The 18,201-nt window shown below is 56.3% G+C and overlaps 2 protein-coding genes across 2 annotated transcripts in view; one reads left to right on the top strand and one right to left on the bottom strand.

The window, feature by feature from the left end:
* LOC119105619 (myosin-IIIb-like) overlaps positions 1-7,343 on the top strand; it is a 33,364-nt gene extending 26,021 nt beyond the window's left edge. The window contains 7 exon segments of the mRNA XM_037229078.1: positions 408-545; positions 1,091-1,179; positions 3,256-3,342; positions 5,177-5,294; positions 5,801-5,916; positions 6,381-6,410; positions 6,495-7,343. Of these exon segments, the coding sequence (XP_037084973.1) occupies positions 408-545; positions 1,091-1,179; positions 3,256-3,342; positions 5,177-5,294; positions 5,801-5,916; positions 6,381-6,410; positions 6,495-6,642 (726 nt within the window). The 3' untranslated portion in view covers positions 6,643-7,343.
* Positions 7,344-7,443: 100 nt separating this feature from the next.
* E23 (ABC transporter G family member E23) overlaps positions 7,444-18,201 on the bottom strand; it is a 47,967-nt gene continuing 37,209 nt past the window's right edge. The window contains exons 4-14 of the mRNA XM_037229992.1: positions 17,192-17,297; positions 15,068-15,168; positions 14,291-14,452; positions 13,408-13,501; positions 12,646-12,801; positions 11,854-12,015; positions 11,620-11,741; positions 11,016-11,223; positions 10,383-10,597; positions 9,855-10,063; positions 7,444-8,800 (exon numbers count right to left, since the gene is read on the bottom strand). Coding sequence (XP_037085887.1) covers positions 8,605-8,800; positions 9,855-10,063; positions 10,383-10,597; positions 11,016-11,223; positions 11,620-11,741; positions 11,854-12,015; positions 12,646-12,801; positions 13,408-13,501; positions 14,291-14,452; positions 15,068-15,168; positions 17,192-17,297 — 1,731 coding nt within the window. The 3' untranslated portion in view covers positions 7,444-8,604. The remainder of the gene's footprint in view (positions 8,801-9,854; positions 10,064-10,382; positions 10,598-11,015; positions 11,224-11,619; positions 11,742-11,853; positions 12,016-12,645; positions 12,802-13,407; positions 13,502-14,290; positions 14,453-15,067; positions 15,169-17,191; positions 17,298-18,201) is intronic.

The following is an 18,201-nucleotide window of genomic DNA, read 5'->3' on the forward strand; positions in this document are numbered from 1 at the left end:
GGATGACTGTATTCGCGCTCGCACGTCCACAGCTTACATGCTTGTGTGTCCCTATTCTCACATTTCCATCGGTGTGGGACGGCCATTGACTGCTTGATATTTCCGGCGAAAACCAGCCACTAAAAAAAATCCCTGCAGGGTTAAGAAGCATTTCGCTTTTTCCAGCTGCATGGTAAATCAGTTGTTCGGGCTCTTGCAATAAATGCTAGTAAGGAGCTTCCGGTACGCTACGACTGGTCTGATATTATTATGAACGCCATAAGTTATTCAGTGATGTATAATGCATATCTCATGTATCATATATATATATATATAATATATATATATATATATATATATATATATATATATATGCAATTGTGAGTAGCTGGAATTAACGTCCGTTGCACTGCCGGGTGCGTGTGCAGGTGCACGGGTCAAACTCGGCGGTACACCTGCGGCTGCGGGAAGCACGAGAGCCGGTGCCGACGCCGTCGCCGCCGCCCGCCGGCTACAGTCGACCTGCCGGGTTTGACTTGGTACCGCGCCTGCTCCGGTCAGCCGAGGTAAGTCCACCTGTCAGGTACCGAGGGTGACAGGCACCGTGTAGGACATGCGCTGGGGCCAACGGACAGGGGGCTGGCCGACGCCGGCAATGACAGGGCTCGGTATGGACGGACACTGGGGCTGACAGCCAGGACACTGGGGCTGACAGCCAGGACACTGGGGCTGACAGCCAGCGGGATGGGCGCCCAGTGAGCCGGACAGCAATGTGACGAACGCGGAAGACAGCAGACGACAGTGGGGCCGGCAGACACCTACCACAGCAGGAGTGCACTGCGTCCGAGGGAAAGAAGTGGTCCGTGTCCTCCATCTGGGGAGGTGAGAGCCAAGCCCAGCCGCCTGCGGACTTGCCGCGGCTGGCTGGGCCGACGCCTGCGCGGTCGACAGCCTGTTAGGCTACCTGATGATTGCTGGACTGTCGCGTCCCGCGTCGCCATCCAAAAACAAGTGGCCGGTAACGTGCTGACGCAAAACGGGATTCCCTGGGTCTTTGCGCTCTGCACTAGCTGACCAGTGCGTACACGTCTGACTCTTCGTCTTCCTTCAGGGTGAGCGGGTTGAAAAGCGTGCCGCTTCGGTCTCTCCTTTGCTGCCGCCGCTGAAAATCGTCACGGTCGAAGACGAGCCCGCCAGCAGGTTAGCTAACGCCGAAGCCCAGGTCCCGGCATGCATCCGTCCTTTAAGACTGGTTGTTGACACGGGACTGGGTGGCAGGTTGGACACCCTTAGCTCGGGCTGGGGGTCAGTTTGACCCACCTGAGATCTCAGGAACTAAGAGAGCTAGAAACAAAAAATTAACAGATGCCTTTACCTATACTTAAAGCCACTTGGTTCAAAGTTTGAGGTTCCTAGATCAGGACTTGCGGGTCAAATGAGGTCAAACAAGGTCAAGCTTCAGCCAGGTCTCTAATGCTCCCCAGGAACCGAGATGTCTATTCTAAGTAAAAGGCCACATGCTCATTTAAAGTCATTGACCTTGTTTCACCTTACGAAGGTCATGGTGAACAAATCACACAAAACCGCTATAAGTCTTGCATTCGAATAAGCGACAAAGATGATGCAAGGCAGTATGATCCTAGAACCAAATGTTGACCTGGGCCTTTTTGGTCCACCAACCTATTCTGATCTTTAAGAAGTACTTGGAGAATGCGTAATGCGGTTCCTGTTAACAATAAATTCGAAATGAGCACCAGAAACTATCTCTTAGCGCTAATTGTAGAGTAATAAAGCAGGTTGGTTTTGACTTTGGTGTGACCTTCATGCCTGGCTTTAGTTCACTGAAATGTTTTCATTCAATTGTTATGCTGCCTAAGAAAGTATTTCAGAAATGTATGGCTTCGTCGAACACTCCGTTGTTGCATCAGATTGAACGATTCCTTAGAAATTGACTTCCCTGAATCCATCGCCTGACTGACCTGCCGTAGGACAGTGATCCTACAAGGTACACTCATTTTTTTATAAAAAAACGATCTGCTCTCCAGTCGTCTACAGCTTTACAAAATTTCGCGCGGCTACGCCGTGCCGTTCGGAAACAATTCCGGAAAACCTTCGGGGATCAAATTTATCCCACCCGAGCGCGTGCTAAGTCCATGGACCTAGAGTGAATTCAATGGTTTCCCGACAGTTGCACGGTCCTGACGACCCGTCATTGGATCAGATTGATGCCCGGTGTGATCCTTCTGTTGGACCTGCAAAGCCCGTGGCATTTTGCCTATCAAAAACTGGCGACGGCCCAACACCGTTAGCCAGCAACAAAGTCAGCCAGGGGCGGCCCGTGCTTGGATGTCGATCATAGTCAGGCAGCGCCTCGCAGCGGCCCAAAGGCGACACACCTCATGGCGGCCGGTGCGATATTGGCCCAAGGTCAGGTATTGTCCTGACTTTGACCCGGCCTGACCTGACCCGCGCCAGGTCAGCGTTCCTGGTACGGATGTGCCCCCTCGGGGACAGAGAGCATTCGTTTGGAGAACGTTGGAGACGTGTAAGACACCCACTTACAGCTTTGCTTTTAGGTGGTGTAGTGCATCTCCAAACAAGGAAATTGCAAATCCAATAACACTGTCCAGACTAACACATAGCTGCGATCTACAAGCTGCTCATGATGAACTGCTTTTGTTATTTGTGCTATATGTCCGGAGTCCAGACCGTGCCGATTATTAGGGCTGCTTAAGCTTTTGCCGCAGAAATCTGTCGTTCATTTGGAATTTCGCAATGAGCGGCGGGGGGGGGGGGGGCAGCGCTCACTGTGCATATCCGATAAAATGCGGAGACTGAATAAAACAATGTGTTTCAGTTCGGCCATAGTGCGCGTTGTGTGAACAAGCACCCGAGTAACCAAGCTCGCGCAAGTCATACCATAGCGGTGTGGGTGCGGGGTGAGATCTCCCTTACACTGTCAGAATAGCTGACGGGCGGAGAAGTCGCCGTGCCAGTCAAATTTAGTGATTTCACTGTGAGCGCTGCCTTTGCATGCTGCTGGATGTGCGGAGCCGTAGACGTGCTGCGACGTCCGCCGTCGTGGGTTGTGATATTCGTTCTGAGCGTGTGTGGGTGTGACTGCTGACCTGTCTCTGAGCCGTGCCGTAGGGTGTGACTGTTGACCTGCCTCTGGGCCGTGTCGCGGGGTGTGACTGCTGACCCGTCTCTGAGCCGTGTCACGGGGTGTGACTGCTGACCCGTCTCTGAGCCGTGTCGCGGGGTGTGTCGGCGCAGCTCTGAGAGACCGACCCGAGCCTGTCCGGACTGGGACCAGCCCCTGCGGCGGTATGAGGCGGACCACAAGCTCCAGTCGCTGCCCGGGTGAGGCCTGGGCGCTGCGCCGCCGGGGCGGAGCCTCCGCCTCCCGTTGGGAGCCGTAGGAACCCTCCCCGCAGCAGCCCTCCAGCAGCAGCCCTCCAACAGCAGCCCTCCCCGCAGCAGCCCTCCAGCAGCAGCCCTCCAGCAGTAGCCCTCCAGCAGCAGCCCTCCAGCAGCAGCCCTCCAGCAGTAGAGAAGTTTCGGTTATTTGACGTATAACAGAATATCAGCACCAGCAGAGCATACCGACTTCAGCTGACAGCCTCTGGACACCATCATCAGGAATGGAGCATTTTGCACTCCAGTGTTGTGCACAGAGATGCCACGGCCCAGCTGCGCATGCGCATCACAAGCGGTCGGTTGTACAGCTGCCGGTAGCTATTTGAGAAGTTGTTACACGTGTAGACATTCGCATCAGCCGGGCCGTTCTCCACATTTTTCCCCGCATGCGTTGATTGCTTAGTTACATCTGTGTGCGGCGTTATACGCCACTTCTTCTCCGCACCCGAAAGTTTGGAATCATCGACATCGGTATATGAATTCGGTGCACGAGAGGCCTTCAGTGACCACATTTCGATACGCTGATTCCTGGTGAAGTGGCATGCCAGCTAGTCATGGACGTTCAGAATGTGACGGTGTCCTCGCCGTAGCCAATGGGGTTGTCCGTAGGTAGCTGGATGTGACTGAGTGAGTGACTGAATATCAACGAATGAATGAATGTAATCTCTGTCAGTTTGACAGGCGTAGAGTTATGCTTGCCTTCTGGTGTGACTAGTTTTTAGTTTGGTTCAGTGAAGGATGCCGGCTGTGCACCCGATGCTGATGTGCTCATTAGAACCATTGGCATAACTTAATACCTGTCATACCTGTCATATGGTGCTCTTTCCAAGTGCCTTTTAGTCATGGTTAATAGTTTGATATTATGGACACACTATGTAAATTAAACACGCAAGAGTATCGGAACTACCCTGCCACCACCATTCGAATGCTGCAAGAGTATCGGAACTACCCTGCCACCACCATTCGTACGTTGCAAGAGTATCGGAACTACCCTGCCACCACCATTCGTATGCTGCAAGAGTATCGGAACTACCCTGCCACCACCGTTCGTATGCTGTAAGAGCATCGAAACTACCCTGCCATCACCTTTCGTATGCTGCAAGAGTATCGGAACCACCCTGCCACCACAGTTTGTGTGCTGGAAGAGTATCGGAACTACCCTGCCATCACCGTTCGCATGCCGCAAGATCGTGGGTGGATTGATGTTTTTTCGTACCTTTAGGGTATTCTGGTGTTATTTCAGAATACGGGAGGAGCGTTGTAATGGTCGACACGCTTCTAGTCCGTGCACATCACAATGGGGTATTGCCGTGATACACGGTGCCCATTGTATATGTCCCTTAATGTATCGTGATGCGCATCGTCCACTGTATCTCGGCTTTAGGTACGCCTGTTCGCATATTGCATTGGTTCCGGTACATCGGTACATCGGAGAGCCTGCATGATGTCTCGGAATGGTTTGGACTGCGTGATACCCAGCTCATGTTACCGATGTGGCAATGCAGCTGGGTCCTCTGACGCTTGGCACATGCGCCTAATGTGCTGCTTGGCACAGTTTGATCGGCGGCTTACGGGCCGGAGGCGGCGGCTCCTCCATTTCCACCTGACCAGCGGACCACTGACCTGCTTTACCCGGTGGTCCCGTATAACGATTTGACCTCAATGAGCCATGTGCATCTAAGCGGCCCGTTGGACGCGAGGTGACCGGCTGCCCAGGCAGCCGTCCGTCTGGATTAAGCCGCGCCATCCACTTGACGTCACGTGACCGGTGGCGCAGGGAGCCGCCGGCCGAGGTGGACCTGCGGGAGGCCCGCCTGAGCGTCATCTCCGGGGGACTCAAGTCGCAGGCCAGGGACACGACGGAGCGGCGCGACTCCCTGGTGGCCGTTTTCCAGGTGAGGGTCGTTGCCTACCTGAGCCGCGGTCTCGCCCGGCCGCCGGGACTGCCGACGGCGAGCCGCAGCGGAGGGTGCTCGAGACGTTGTCAGGCCGTGGTGCGGTCTGACGAGGCAGCAGCGGTATCCTGCGACACAGCGCCAGCCTGGCTAACTAAAACGGAACGAAAAAATACTCTGCGAGCATCTAGTCGGCCCAGATGCATTTTCCTCGTGCATTTATCGCGCATTGTAGATAATGAGCAGCATCTCATTGAGTGCTGACACTGCGTAGTTGCCTAAAGCAGTGCCGCGGCAGTGCACTCCTCCAGAACAGGCATCGCCCAGCGACCTCGGGCAATGCTGGCTAAGTACTCTTACAATCAGCTTCACTCACCGCACCCACTCGGCGGCCGCCGCCACCACGCCGTGATGACCCTGGACGCCACTCTAGCCCGTCGGCGCCGCGTCGCATGACCCCGCGACCCCGTGACCGTTGATGACCTCGGCGGACCTGGGCGCGACAGGACGCGGTGCGGCGGGCCAGCTCGCCCGACCCTGCCCTCGGCGCCAGTCCCGTGCCGAAGAAGGTGCTCCGGCCGCCCGTGCTACCGGACGCCTGGCAGGCAGAGCAGGAGAAAACGTGAGCGTGGCGCGAGCCGGGCGTGCCGGGGGACGGAGAGGCTGGGCAAACCAGCCCGGCCGCCGTGCACATATGGGCTGATCAAGGTCGTTGAGTAGTGCTACTTCTGTGCCGGGGTGCTCTTGCGGCTGTGTGCTGGATCCAGACCGCAGGGATTATGCCAGATTCTGATCATGGCAGGTTTCCATTCCCGGAAAAGATGGTTGGCTCATTAGGTCGTTCGTGGCTGGGTATGGAAAAACCCGGCATTGTTCCCGTCCTAGCATGCGAGTATCATCATTGGGCGATCGTAAAATTGACAAAACAGCAGACATTTCTGTCATTCGCATTGCTAAATGGACTCGAGACGGGCTCAATGCCTTGCACTTAAGTCGATACTGGATTTGACACTGTCGCCTGTCTCTGCGGCCGCCCGTGTCCGATAAGGCTATGTGACCAGAAGGCGCGCGCGCGGGCTGTTGCAGACGTCTGGAGGCGAGGCGGGCCGGCTCGCCGCGGGCCGGCGCCGTCTCCTCGGGCCGGCCGGAGGTCTCGCCGCCGCCGCCACGCGCCCGCCTGCTGGCGCCGGCCGAGCCCAGCCAGCCAGCCGGCGGCGACGTGGGCCCCTACAACTTCCGGCAGCTGCTGCGGCCGGCTGGACATGCGCCAACCGAAAGCCTCCGGCTGCGGCGTGGCTGGGGCTCGCGGCCCGGCGTCAACCGCTACGGCGCCGAGTACGACATGTGATGCCGGCTGGGCGGCCTCGGCGACGAGCCACTGGCGCCGCCGGCCGCGGTGGGTGGTACCCTCCTGGCGGCCCCAGAAGCCTCATGGTCGTGGGGTCGAGGGTCCAGCGCTGCGGCGGCCGGCTGCGGTGGTGGCGCCCCGGCAGGGTGGGCGGTAGTTCTGGCGGTGTGGCCCAGTGATCACTCCTTTAGCCACGGCTGTTATTCGTAGGCGATGCGTATGCAATAATCGTGTGTAGGTCCAGTCCCCTGCTTTTGTTTCGCAGAGTGGCCTTGATTGCTTGACAGTGTTTGCGTTGCGTTTGCTGGGAAACTTATTCGTGCACGTATCCGTGATTTCGCACTGGCAAACAACCACGATTCCCCTGAAAATGGCGTGTTGTTCAGAAAACGGTGGCTGGCAGGCGAATATGCCGTCGTGTCGGTGTGAGTTGATCCGTTTTTGTAGGTTGATTTGCACGATGTTGTTCATTTTTGTCATGTTATCCCGCGCTTTAGCTCTTTTTTAGTGCGTTTCCGTTACCGTTCTGGATGCTATACCAAAGCGCATGAATATCGGCATCGTCTTAATGCACCCCGTGCCAACTTTCTGCCTTCGCCGCGGAACAGCCGCCGGCGCGCGATGGCCTGGCCCCTATGCGAACGATACTTCCGTGGGACCGGAAATTATTGCATTGTAAACAATAGACCACACAGGTATCATACCAGTGTTTGGTGTCATTGTCAATGTCAGTGGTTCGCTGTCCGTCACTTGACCGAGACTGGTCATATTCGGGCACATAGTACAGTTTTATTCGCCAGGTCTTCTTCGTAGCTGGCGCCTCTCTCATAGGCCGGCCGAAGCCCTGTACAAAAACACGCCCCCACAGCCGTAGTCGTCATACGAGTTGATATGATCCCACGCTGCGTCGAGACATGCCGGGACGTGTCGGGACGTGCCGGGACGTACCGGGACGTACCGGGACGTGCCGGGTGGCCCCGGGACGTGCCGGCACTCAGCCGGCTGGTCGCCGGGCCGATGCGGCCACAAGAGGTATGCACAGATGGGTGAATGATTGGATGAGGCTGATTGATGATATCACACATGGCCGCGGCCGGCGGCCGGGCGCGGAGGCCGAGTCGCCCGGGTCAGCGCCCTCCGGGCCTCGGTCTCCCGGCCCCACGCTGCCGGCGCCATCGCAACAAATACAACAACACACGGCCGCGGCCGCCGCAGCAAACAACGCAGTGCCGGCGCGTAAATGGTAACTAGCTACTGGTCCTTAAAACGACTGGTGTGGCGGCCGGCGGCACGCGGCGTCGCCTCTCAGACCCAGTACCTCTGCCTGGCGGCGAGCCGGAGCCAGGCGTGATCGGCGGCCCTAACCCCACTGACGCCGAGTTGGCACATGACATGAAGCAGGAAACACGCCACGCGCCGGAGACGTTAAACATTAGAAAAATAGTGGTCACGCAGCACTTAATGGTGGCGATGGCGAACTCTTCTATTCACTCGAGCATTCTGCTGACATATTCACTCGGCGTTTAGACGAACCCCCCCCCCCCCCTCCCCCTCTCCCTCTCTCTCTGTCTCTCTTTCCTTGTGCCGCATCGGCAGTGCCGGTGAGAACAGCGTCACCGCGGCTCGGCTAACCTGTCGGGTTAAGACACCTGCGCAGCGCCGACAGGTCCACGCGCAGTCCTACCGCCGACACAGGGCCGACAGGCCCACGCGCAGTCCTACCGCCGACACAGGGCCGACAGGCGGTCCAAGCCGGCTCGCGCAGCCACCAGGAGGAGCAGCCAACGTCGCAACGTCGCCCGGCCGCGACGGCTCAGGCGATGTGCCATGCGCCGGCCGCAGGGACCGCGCGCCGGTCCCCGAGCCGGGCGCTGCGTCGGGTCAGCCGCCGGCGCGGCGGGTTTCGCAGTTCGCCCGGTGGAGGACGTCGGCTCCCCGCGCGGGACGCGGCCGGCGGCGGCGTCAGTGGGTCGGCGTCCGGAAGAAGCGCAACACCACGTAGCCCAGCGTGCGGAACACGACCATGAAAGCCAGCAGAGCAGCCATGTTGAGCCAGAAAGGCAGCTGGCCGCCGCGTCGGCCCAGCAGCTCGTCCAGGGCGATGTGGGTTGAGTTGCCCGACACGCAGCTATCGAACTTGGAGTTCTCGGCGGCGCACCTGCAGAACGTCAGACAGGTCAGACGGCTCAGACGGCGCACAAGCGCGCACGCGCACACACCCTGGTCATATAGCATCACGTGGCGGTCACAAGAGGTCACGTGGTCAAGTCACACCAACCAGAGGAGCCGCCGGGACAGCGAGAGCTTTGGGTGTTCTGGAACAGCTTCAGATTGATGCAATTCAGATCAGATTCAGATCAGATTCAGATCAGATCGGTGCAACTGGCCAATTCATTACTTGAGCATGTCAGCAGTACTCGTAAAATGTTAAAACACCGCCAAAGCAACGCATGTATGAGGCAGCAGCTACTACATTGTGTCCCAAAAGACCCGTGTTGATGGCACTTCTGATAAGTCTATTCCGGCTTCAATCCACAATTCATGGAGCTCATTCCGAGTACAAATAAATGCACAACACAGTTTTGAGTCGGCTCCGATGGGGAGTGTGAGGACAAATTTAGGGTTCGACTCCGACAGCATCAGCTACGATGGGAATAGTAAAGATGTCGAGACTCTAGTAATGACGCAATTGTATGGTCCCATTGAGCGGTAATTACAACATTGCTTTATTGTTACTATAGATTGACATGATTTATTGCTGTATATTGTAATGGCCTATTACTGTATGTTGTCCTGGCTTCTTACGATAATATTACTTTTACATATTTCATCTAACCGTTGGTAGCTTTGGCTAAAATCGATGTCACCGACTCAACCAAGCTCCATTTCGCTCAATCAAGCTCAATCACCTCCATTTCGACTGAAATGAATCGGTTCGTTTCTGGGTCGATTCAGACCGCATCTGGATTTCAGCACAAGTCTGCACTCACACAATCTGTGTAATGTCAGGAAGCGTGCCATGCCATGCTGGCACTTTTCCTCGCTCTACCAAGCTCCGTTGAGCGGCCCGGCAATGACCGGCGGAAGCATGGGCAGTTTGCCGGCCGCGTGACTGAGCACAGCCACTCGGCCCTTCCGTCCGGCCTACGGCGAATCGGAGTCAGCTGACTGGTCTCCCAGCATGTGGAGCGACGCTCACGGAGAAAACTCACCTGAAGGCCGGCCCGTTGCTGAACTCGACGATCTGCATGTTCTGGTAGGCGTAGAAGACCATGGAGAGGTACCGCATCCAGCTCAGCCAGCTGGGGATGTGCGTGGAGAGGAAGCCGCCAAACAGCTGGGTGCCGCACGTGAAGATGGCGCCCACCGTGTTGCCCACCTGGAAGTCCATGCAGGCCACGCCGAAGAACACGCCGACGCTCTGCAACAGGTGCAGGCCACCGGCTGTCGGAGCATGGCCTCGGCTGGGCACCCCGGCGCCCGGTGACCTTCAAAAGCTCCCCTCTGCGGATTACCGTGGCGGGAGCCGGGAGCCGTTTGCTCCTGTGCAGAAGTATAGGCATGCAAATCCAGGGAATTTCACCCGCACGGCACGCAAGCCATCTCCATATCCAGCCTCATCCGCAAGAAACACACCCTATTCAGCTAAGCCCCTCCCCATCAATCTGACCTCACCTTCCTCCGTCCGAGAGGGTCCATCTCCCCGTCCCCCCCCCCCCCCCCACCGCCAGGCCACTCACCTCTGCCACCACACTGTTGAGCAGCAGAAAGAGCAGCAGCTGGACGAAGGCCACCGGCGACCGACAGCCCATCATCGGGTACGAGATGACGAAGTAGAGCAGCGGCGGCACCACCAGCAGCGGCAGCTCACCGAACATGCGCGCCAGGTAGTACGCGGAGAGGCGGTACGAGCCGGACGCTCGCTCCTTGTTCACCACCTTCTGCTGCGATGGAACTGGAAGGCCGAGATCGGCAGAGTCAGACGACAGGTGCCAACGCCGACAGATGGGGAGAGCACAGCAGGCTGTGCCCAAGCTGGGTTGTCATCGAGCTCTGCTATCCTTTGACCTGGTAATAAGTTCGGATTCAGCTCAGCTTGCACTTGGGATCACTGCTTTTCGGCCTCGTGATCAAATCTTCAGACTGATCACTGATTATGACGTCGGCCTCATGATCAAATCTTCAGACTCATGATGAATGGGTCCACACGCGTCAGCTAACATAGCCCGTGACAAGGTCAGCGGCGCTCGACTAAACGCGTCGCCAGCTGCCAACATGACGGCGCAGGAGTCCCAGCCCTCAGGCCGAGGGTGTCACCCCTTAGACGAGGAGTCCGCCCCCAGCACACCAGGCGCGGTAGCGGGGGCTCTCACAGGCAAACAGGGCGCCGAATAGCGAGAAGAGCATCCAGTAGTTGGTGGAGAAGAAGATCCAGCCCTGGAAGTCGGCGATGCTCTCCTCGTTGCGCTCGGTCTGGAACCAGACCAGACCGGCCAGCAGGGCGAGCACCACCGTCAGCACCAGGTTCAGCCGGCTCAGCACACGAGGGCACGCCTCCTGGAAGTTCCGCGCCGTCAGCACCTGCCGAAGGAAAAGATGCAGACGTCACTGGGTGACGTTACGGGCAGGGGTGACGTCACGCCAGTCAGATGGGCGTCGCCAGGACAAGCTCAGGTCGACCCGGTCAGGTCGGTCACGCCCGGGTCAGCGGCACGGCCATGATGAGCAGCCGACCATGACGCTCCCGAGGGCGGAATGCTCGGGACGGAGCCTCCTCTGACGTCAGTCGAAAGGACCGCCAGCCCGTGACAGACCGCGGTCAGAGCAGGCGCCTCTGCGAGGCCAGGACGCGTTGTGAGGCAGCAGGCGCTGAGTGCTGAGTGCTGACCCAACCGGCTCCTGAAGCCCCCTCCCCCCCCCCTCCCTGCCGTCCGTACCCTCAGCTCCGGTCGGGGCGACCGGCAGCTGGCGACGCACCTTGAACTGAGTCCAGAAGCAGGTGGGCCACCGATCGGTGAAGTACTCCTCGTCGGAGCCCTGGCTGTGCGTGTCGTTGGACCAGGTGGACGTTCCGCTGTCCTGGTCGTTGCCCGCCGCGTCTGTGAAGAAAAGCAGCCGGTCAAGTAGCGGAAAATCACTGAGGTAAACACAAAACGGTCGATCGCCGCACCAAGTCACATAATGGGTGTGTCGGGGTAGCTTGTGACTTACTTAGCTTCAGACCATGTTCCGAATCTTCTATGAGGATGTGTAGCTCCGACACGTTGCTGTTTCGGCAGTTGTTGCACCGCTTTACTACGGATTCCGAGCCACTTTTGCCGTTTTCTGACCGACTAAGTTTTTGTCCACATCCGCATAAAGGTTTCGCCGAATCTGAAAAGTCATTGATGTGACAAAATTGGGCCGGATTAGCATTACAAATGCATAGGAAACAAGCCTCGGGAGTTATGCTGGAATTATTTGGAACGAATCAGTCCATATCATTGATAGTGATACGAATGATAATGATCTGGAACGAACTGACCAGTGAGAAACAGAATTCGAGCAAACAAAAGTACAAAAATGCAGCGTTGGACGCCACCAACATAGCAAGTACAAAAAGGAGGAAAACATCCAACCAACAACCGCGTCCGTCTAACAGATGACGTGCGATGCCAATGGGGATACACCTGCGCTTGACTCCGAGCGGGGTCAAGACAAGTCAAGCACGATCGCTTGCAAGTCTGCCTCGCGTAATACCATCTTGTGGAACTATCTTGCTGCGAAACGCAATGTCTCACGTATGCTTTTATGAAAACTACATAGCATGTTGTCCACAAAGCAAAGTCGTCGCCACAACAATCCATCGGAATCCATCGGAACCGACTTGGGAGGTAGGACACTTTTCTTCGAATCTGAATCGGCACCGACTCAAAGTTTTGCTGTGCGGATAGGAGTCAAATCAATGCTAGGACTGCGCAGATAGCCTGGGGCCGCCTGGCTACCCGAGCTTCCTCAACTGACCGCTGGTGTCGCTGCGGTCGGCTGCGCATGGGGATGAATAGAGACTGCAGGTACTGGAGTAGGGCGTATCCAACGCCAGCTGAGCCTTGGCGTGCATGCCCGCCGCTGCCACCAAGATCTTCTGCAAGCTCTCCTCAGTGGTCTTCAGCTGCTCCACTGGAACATTCAGTTCAGTCGTAAACAAGGTCCCTCACGGGAAAATACGTTATTTTACGATAAGAATAGTGTGTCTGCAGTACGGACATACAGATGGACAGACAGACAGACTCTGTGCATACTGGTCAAAAAGTAGTAAAAGGGTAATATTTTTATTTCCGTGCAGCTTTAGTAGCATTTCCTTAGAGTTCCAGTGAGCTGTTAAAAATATATATTTGTCGTTGGAAAGACGACGAGTGTTCATTTGAACTCCGGCTTGTGGTCCACAGACTCGTTCTGTCTCTGCAAAGGCACACCACATGATATGAAATGAGTAAGGTAGACCCCTTTTAACCTCCCAACGTGCCTGGGAAAGCACCATCCTTCGAGTGCAAAATATCACAATTTTGGTAATTTCAGTACACATCGGTACGGCACGTGCCGGGCCTGACCATCACGTTGCATCCTCCTCCTCAGCCCACAAGCTGCTCATGCACCGTTTGGGCCAGATTACCTGCACAACTGCGCGGCTGTATCAGCACACTGCACGGGTACACGTTGTCCCATCAGACAGAGCAGAGAGCGGTGATGCCCCGCACCCTCCCGCCGCCGGCGAGCGGCACTCACTGATGAAGTCCGCTGGATTGTAGTGCTGCTGGATGACCAGACCAAGGCCGCTGAAGTGGTTCACGACGTTGCCCACCTCGCCGAAGTAGGCCGTCTGCAGCACACACGGAGCCAGCCAATAAGCGGTGAGCCCGATCGTGCGTCATTTCCAGCCAAACTCACCGCGCTACCGTCCGAGGATGGACGACACAGCGTGGTGCCTACGGCCACGCATGTCCAATGGAATTCGAGTCGCAATACGCCCATGCTCTCCACCCCAGCCTCCAACACCTCTGGCACACCGGTCGCGCGGTGGCGTCCGTCAGCCTCAGGTGGCGTCGGGGCGCTTTTTTGCAGCGTCGCGACTCGCCGCACACCGGCGGCCGCGCCGTTCGCAGGCAAGCAGGCTGTGTATGCGGCGCGTTCAATCCATCAATTTTTTACTTTCATCAGCCGCGCTAGCCAGACGGTGCCGAAAAAAGCACGAAAAAACGCCTCCGGCGCGTGACTATTGTTGTTCCACCGATAAAAAACGCCAGGCGAGAGGTTTTTGTGCCGACGGAGCCCGTCGGCGGAGGTCAGGAACCCGGGAGCGCTTCGGGTTGGGAGGGGGGCCGGGTGGGGGAGGGGGGGATGAGGCGGGACAGACCAAGGCGGTTAGTGACAGACATTGGTGCAGCCATGTCATGAAGATGTCACGGTCGAGATTGTTGTATATTGCCCCGCAGCATAACCTACCTCAAGCCAGCTACAAAACATGCACGCGACGAACACGTTTAGCGCGACGAGCACGGCTGTCAAACCATGCGCCCGCACCGCGTTAACAAGGTAGTGATGAGCTAACTGCCTTTGGCAAAAGACAACAATACACCCAGAAAGTTGCCCATCGTGTGCGAATGCCCACCTGCCCATTGCAGAGGAGCAGCAGCTTGTCAAACATGTAGAACACCTGCGAGGACGGCTGGTGGACGGTCAGCACGATGGTCTTGCGCTCCTTGATGGCGTAGTCCTTGAGGTTCTTGATGAGGCTGTAGGTCGCGCTCGAGTCTAGTCCCGTACTCGGCTCCTGGGCAGCAACCGTTTAGTGAGCAATGGCGATGTACCTAACGCAGAAACCTAGTCTAGACAGGCTGTCTTAATCAGGAGCGACCATGTCCGAAACACCGAGTCAAACCATGAACAGGATGGGCACGCGGCCCGAACACCATGCCTTGGCAGCCCAAATACCATGCCCAGGCAGTCTGAACGCTGTGAATGTTCGGTATTGGCCCGCAGTGCATTTGCCACTTCCCAGCCCGGAAAAGTTCACCGCGACACTGGGACTGTCGTCCGGCCAGGTGTTGTTTCTCGTACTTCGAGCTACTCCGGATGCTTCGTGCTGAGCCCTGGCACGTCTTTAGCATTGTCAACGAAGGCTAATGTGCTACCGGCGGAGCATGGGTTACCATCTAGGCGTCACTAGTTTTCCACAGGTCAACTGCAGTGAGAGCGCGCATCAGCACTGTGCCGCCTTCCGAACAACTCCGTCCTCGCAGAGTTTGACGTCGCCCACACACGCTAAAATGGAACCCCGATATTTCAGTAGCAGTGACTGACAGTGTCGGCCACTGGACGGCGTCCTGCTCGGTATTGCGTGCGTCAGCGGCGTCATCGGCAAGGTGCACTGCATGTTAATGCTTACATCCAGGAGCATGAGGGCCGGGTTGGTGAGCAGCTCACAGCCGATGTTGGCCCGTTTCTTCTCCCCGCCTGACAGACCGCCCCTCATGTACTCGCCGATCTCTGGGGAAAAAGCAACGAGGTTTTACGGCGGTGGGGGGATCGTCATTCGCTTCAATGCAAGCCCACTTCTGGGTAGGAGAGCGGGGTTTCTGATGCAGCAGTGCATCTTCTGGCTGGTAGAGCGGGGTTTCTGATGCAGCAGTGCATTTCTGGCTGGGAGAGCGGGGATTCTGATGCATCAGTGCATCTTCTGGCTAGGAGAGCGGGGTTTCTGATGCAGCAGTGCATCTAGCCCTCCAGGCATAGCGGATAGCTCAGTATTTTTTATTATGTTTCGGGTCTCATAACTCACAGGTATTGGCCTCGTCGCGTTCTCGATCATCACTTCTAACACTCGGAAAATAAAAGGGATATTAACATTCCGCATTAGCACAATGTTGCAGGGGCCCTAATACAACACAGGTGCAGCCAAATGTCGAAAGTAATCGAAGCTATTAGCCATGTGACGTCCCACCTCAAGCATCTTCAGTGGAATCTTGTTTACCTGCAAACGGTATAATCTAGACACGCGTGACGCGTCGGACATCAAGGCATTCTCATAAACGGCTGTGATGTCAGTCAGTTGACACAGGTGTCTTCTTGTGTTCTGGTGATTCGAAAGTGGCGCTGACGCTCAGCACCGTGTGTCATTGTAACAAAAGTGGCATGAACATTTGCTCGGCCTGTTCTAGCGACATATTTTCCAAGACTCTTCGCTAATACCCAGCGCCAGACTTCACTACCGCAGCGCGATAAGATGAGAATGGAAAAATTAGCCGGAAAGCATAACCGATCTGCTTTGCTGGAATGCGCACCGCACAAAGTCACGGTGGTGATATTGTAGGAGACTTAAATTACATCAGGGTCAGCAGCCCCAAGCCCAACGTGTGACGCACTCACGGCAGTTCTGAGAACGGTACTTATTACATGACTGTTCTCAGAAGCGCTCTCTTGAGCGAGTGGAATCGCCGAAAAAAAAACGAGACAGGATGGTATAAAAAGGAGAGTAAATCGAACGGGGGTAGCAAAAACGTCCCAGACTTGGTCGATTGGTCTGTCGCCCCTGCCCCCGGCGGCGAACCTGAGCGAGGCTTATCGTCGGCAGCATTGATAACATTGTTGGTGCAGAACAGTTAGCGGACACAGTTTTTGCTTCCCAGAAAAAGCCGAACAAAAAGCCCGGCACCCCGTCGGTTTGCCCCCGCCGCACAAAAAGCCAGCGAGACACAGAAAAACAACCATTTGCTTGCTGCCAGCCAAGGTCAAAGCCAACCCACCGAAATGGCGATCGGAAATTCCTGCCGGGCGCTTTCATCACTTCTTCACTTGCACAAAAACTGTCTTGGATGTCCGCCCGCGGCCCGGACCAGCGGTGCTAATTGGATTACGTCTTCCAGCACGTGACTGACGTCATCATAATAAAGACAAGGTGAATCAGCTGTGAGGTTCGTGCGCGCTGGTCGCATCTTATTGGTGCCCCACATTTGAACTATTTAAGAAAGCTCACTCTCTCACCATGTCTCCTCTTTCTCTCCCCTTTCTTCCACTGGTCTTGCATTTTATTCACTCAAGCCTGTGGCAATTTTGCAGTTGAAGTCAGTGAGTTATCTACGGGAAACAATTTCCAATCTGTTTAGCCTTACAGCAGTGCACGTCTTTAAACCGAAAGTGTTATGTTGTCCACGTGTTTGCTGTTCTCCAACGTATCACTTATAGTCCACGACCGTGCGATGCACTTCAGCGTTCTGAATGCATTGACTAAAACCTTTTCAAAGCTGAATCATCTCTAAAATAGGAAAGTACGAACTTCTAAATGTGGCTTTTACCAACCGGTTCACAAAAACGGAAATATCCCATGTCATAAGCACGCAGTTTTCACGAGAACTTCGAGAGGCTCCCTATCAGATGAACGTTACTTCGTCCCTCTCTTGTTTAGCATACACACTTCGTCACTCTCTGGTTTAGCATACATTGGTGTGACCCCAAACCCATCCGAAGGAAGCATTGGCTAACGTATTCGCTTCTTTCACGACGGGGTACTCACGGGTGTCTTGACAGCGCGTCAGATCCAGCGTGGTGATGATGTGGTCCACGTGGCGCACCTTCTCCGCGTGGGTCAGCGTGTCAGGCAGCCGCAGCTGGGCCGAGTACTGAAACCAGGGCATTCGATCGTGGCCACACCGTTATGGTGGCATTCGATCGTGGCCACACCGTCATGGCGGCATTCGATCGTGGCCAATTGCTGTGCACAGCGTCGCGTTTCACTCCACCGAGGGCGACTGAAACGCATAGGATTCAGCACGACACGAGTGCACCGATCAGCTGGATGTGAAGCCACCAGTAATGGCCTGCATTCGAAGAACCAAGAGCAACAGCCAGCCACAGCGCCGAGCGTGCATTCGCAGCATTCCACCACAGCCTATCATCAGCACGGCATTCCGGCACGATCCTTCCCAGAACGCCTTGATAAACTGCAACCCCGTGACGCCCGGACGCTAAGGTCAAGGGCGCCGGCTGCCACGCCTCGCCGAGCCCCCCGGCAGCGTAAACAAGCGAGCGAGTTTGCCAATGGCTCCCCACCGCTCCGGCGTCTGGCGTTTCGTTGAAAATGACCGGCAGGGCCGGAGACCGCCGGTGTCATCTCACTGACGGGTGACACCGTGTGTCGGAAGAGCCAGAGGCGAGCAATATTCTCTAAAGGAAGCTTTGGAGCCGTAGCTGTGTACCCGATCGGTGATCAGCGGGAGGGATGTAAAATAATAAATGCGTCAACGCAAAAACGAGCACGAACTAGACATTGCCTGCCCCCTGATATCGTCCGAAGTTCGCTACTGCTCATTCCATGGAGCGAGCAGGAGGGGATCTCCAGCGGACCAGGAGCGGCATGACCTTGACAAGTACCGGAGGTCACGCCTGCCATGACCTTTGCACACGCGGCGCTATTCATCGCGGTGGCGAGCGGCTTGCTGAGTGTTTCCGGCCAGAGCCAGGGCCGGCGCCGGCGCCAAACGAAGTGACGAATGGCTGCGGCGGCAACGGCCACGGCCGCTTCCA

Source organism: Pollicipes pollicipes, unplaced genomic scaffold (assembly GCF_011947565.3).
Source record: "Pollicipes pollicipes isolate AB1234 unplaced genomic scaffold, Ppol_2.1 Scaffold_6138;HRSCAF=7277_pilon_pilon_pilon, whole genome shotgun sequence".
In the NCBI taxonomy this organism is placed as follows: Eukaryota; Metazoa; Arthropoda; class Thecostraca; order Pollicipedomorpha; family Pollicipedidae; genus Pollicipes; species Pollicipes pollicipes.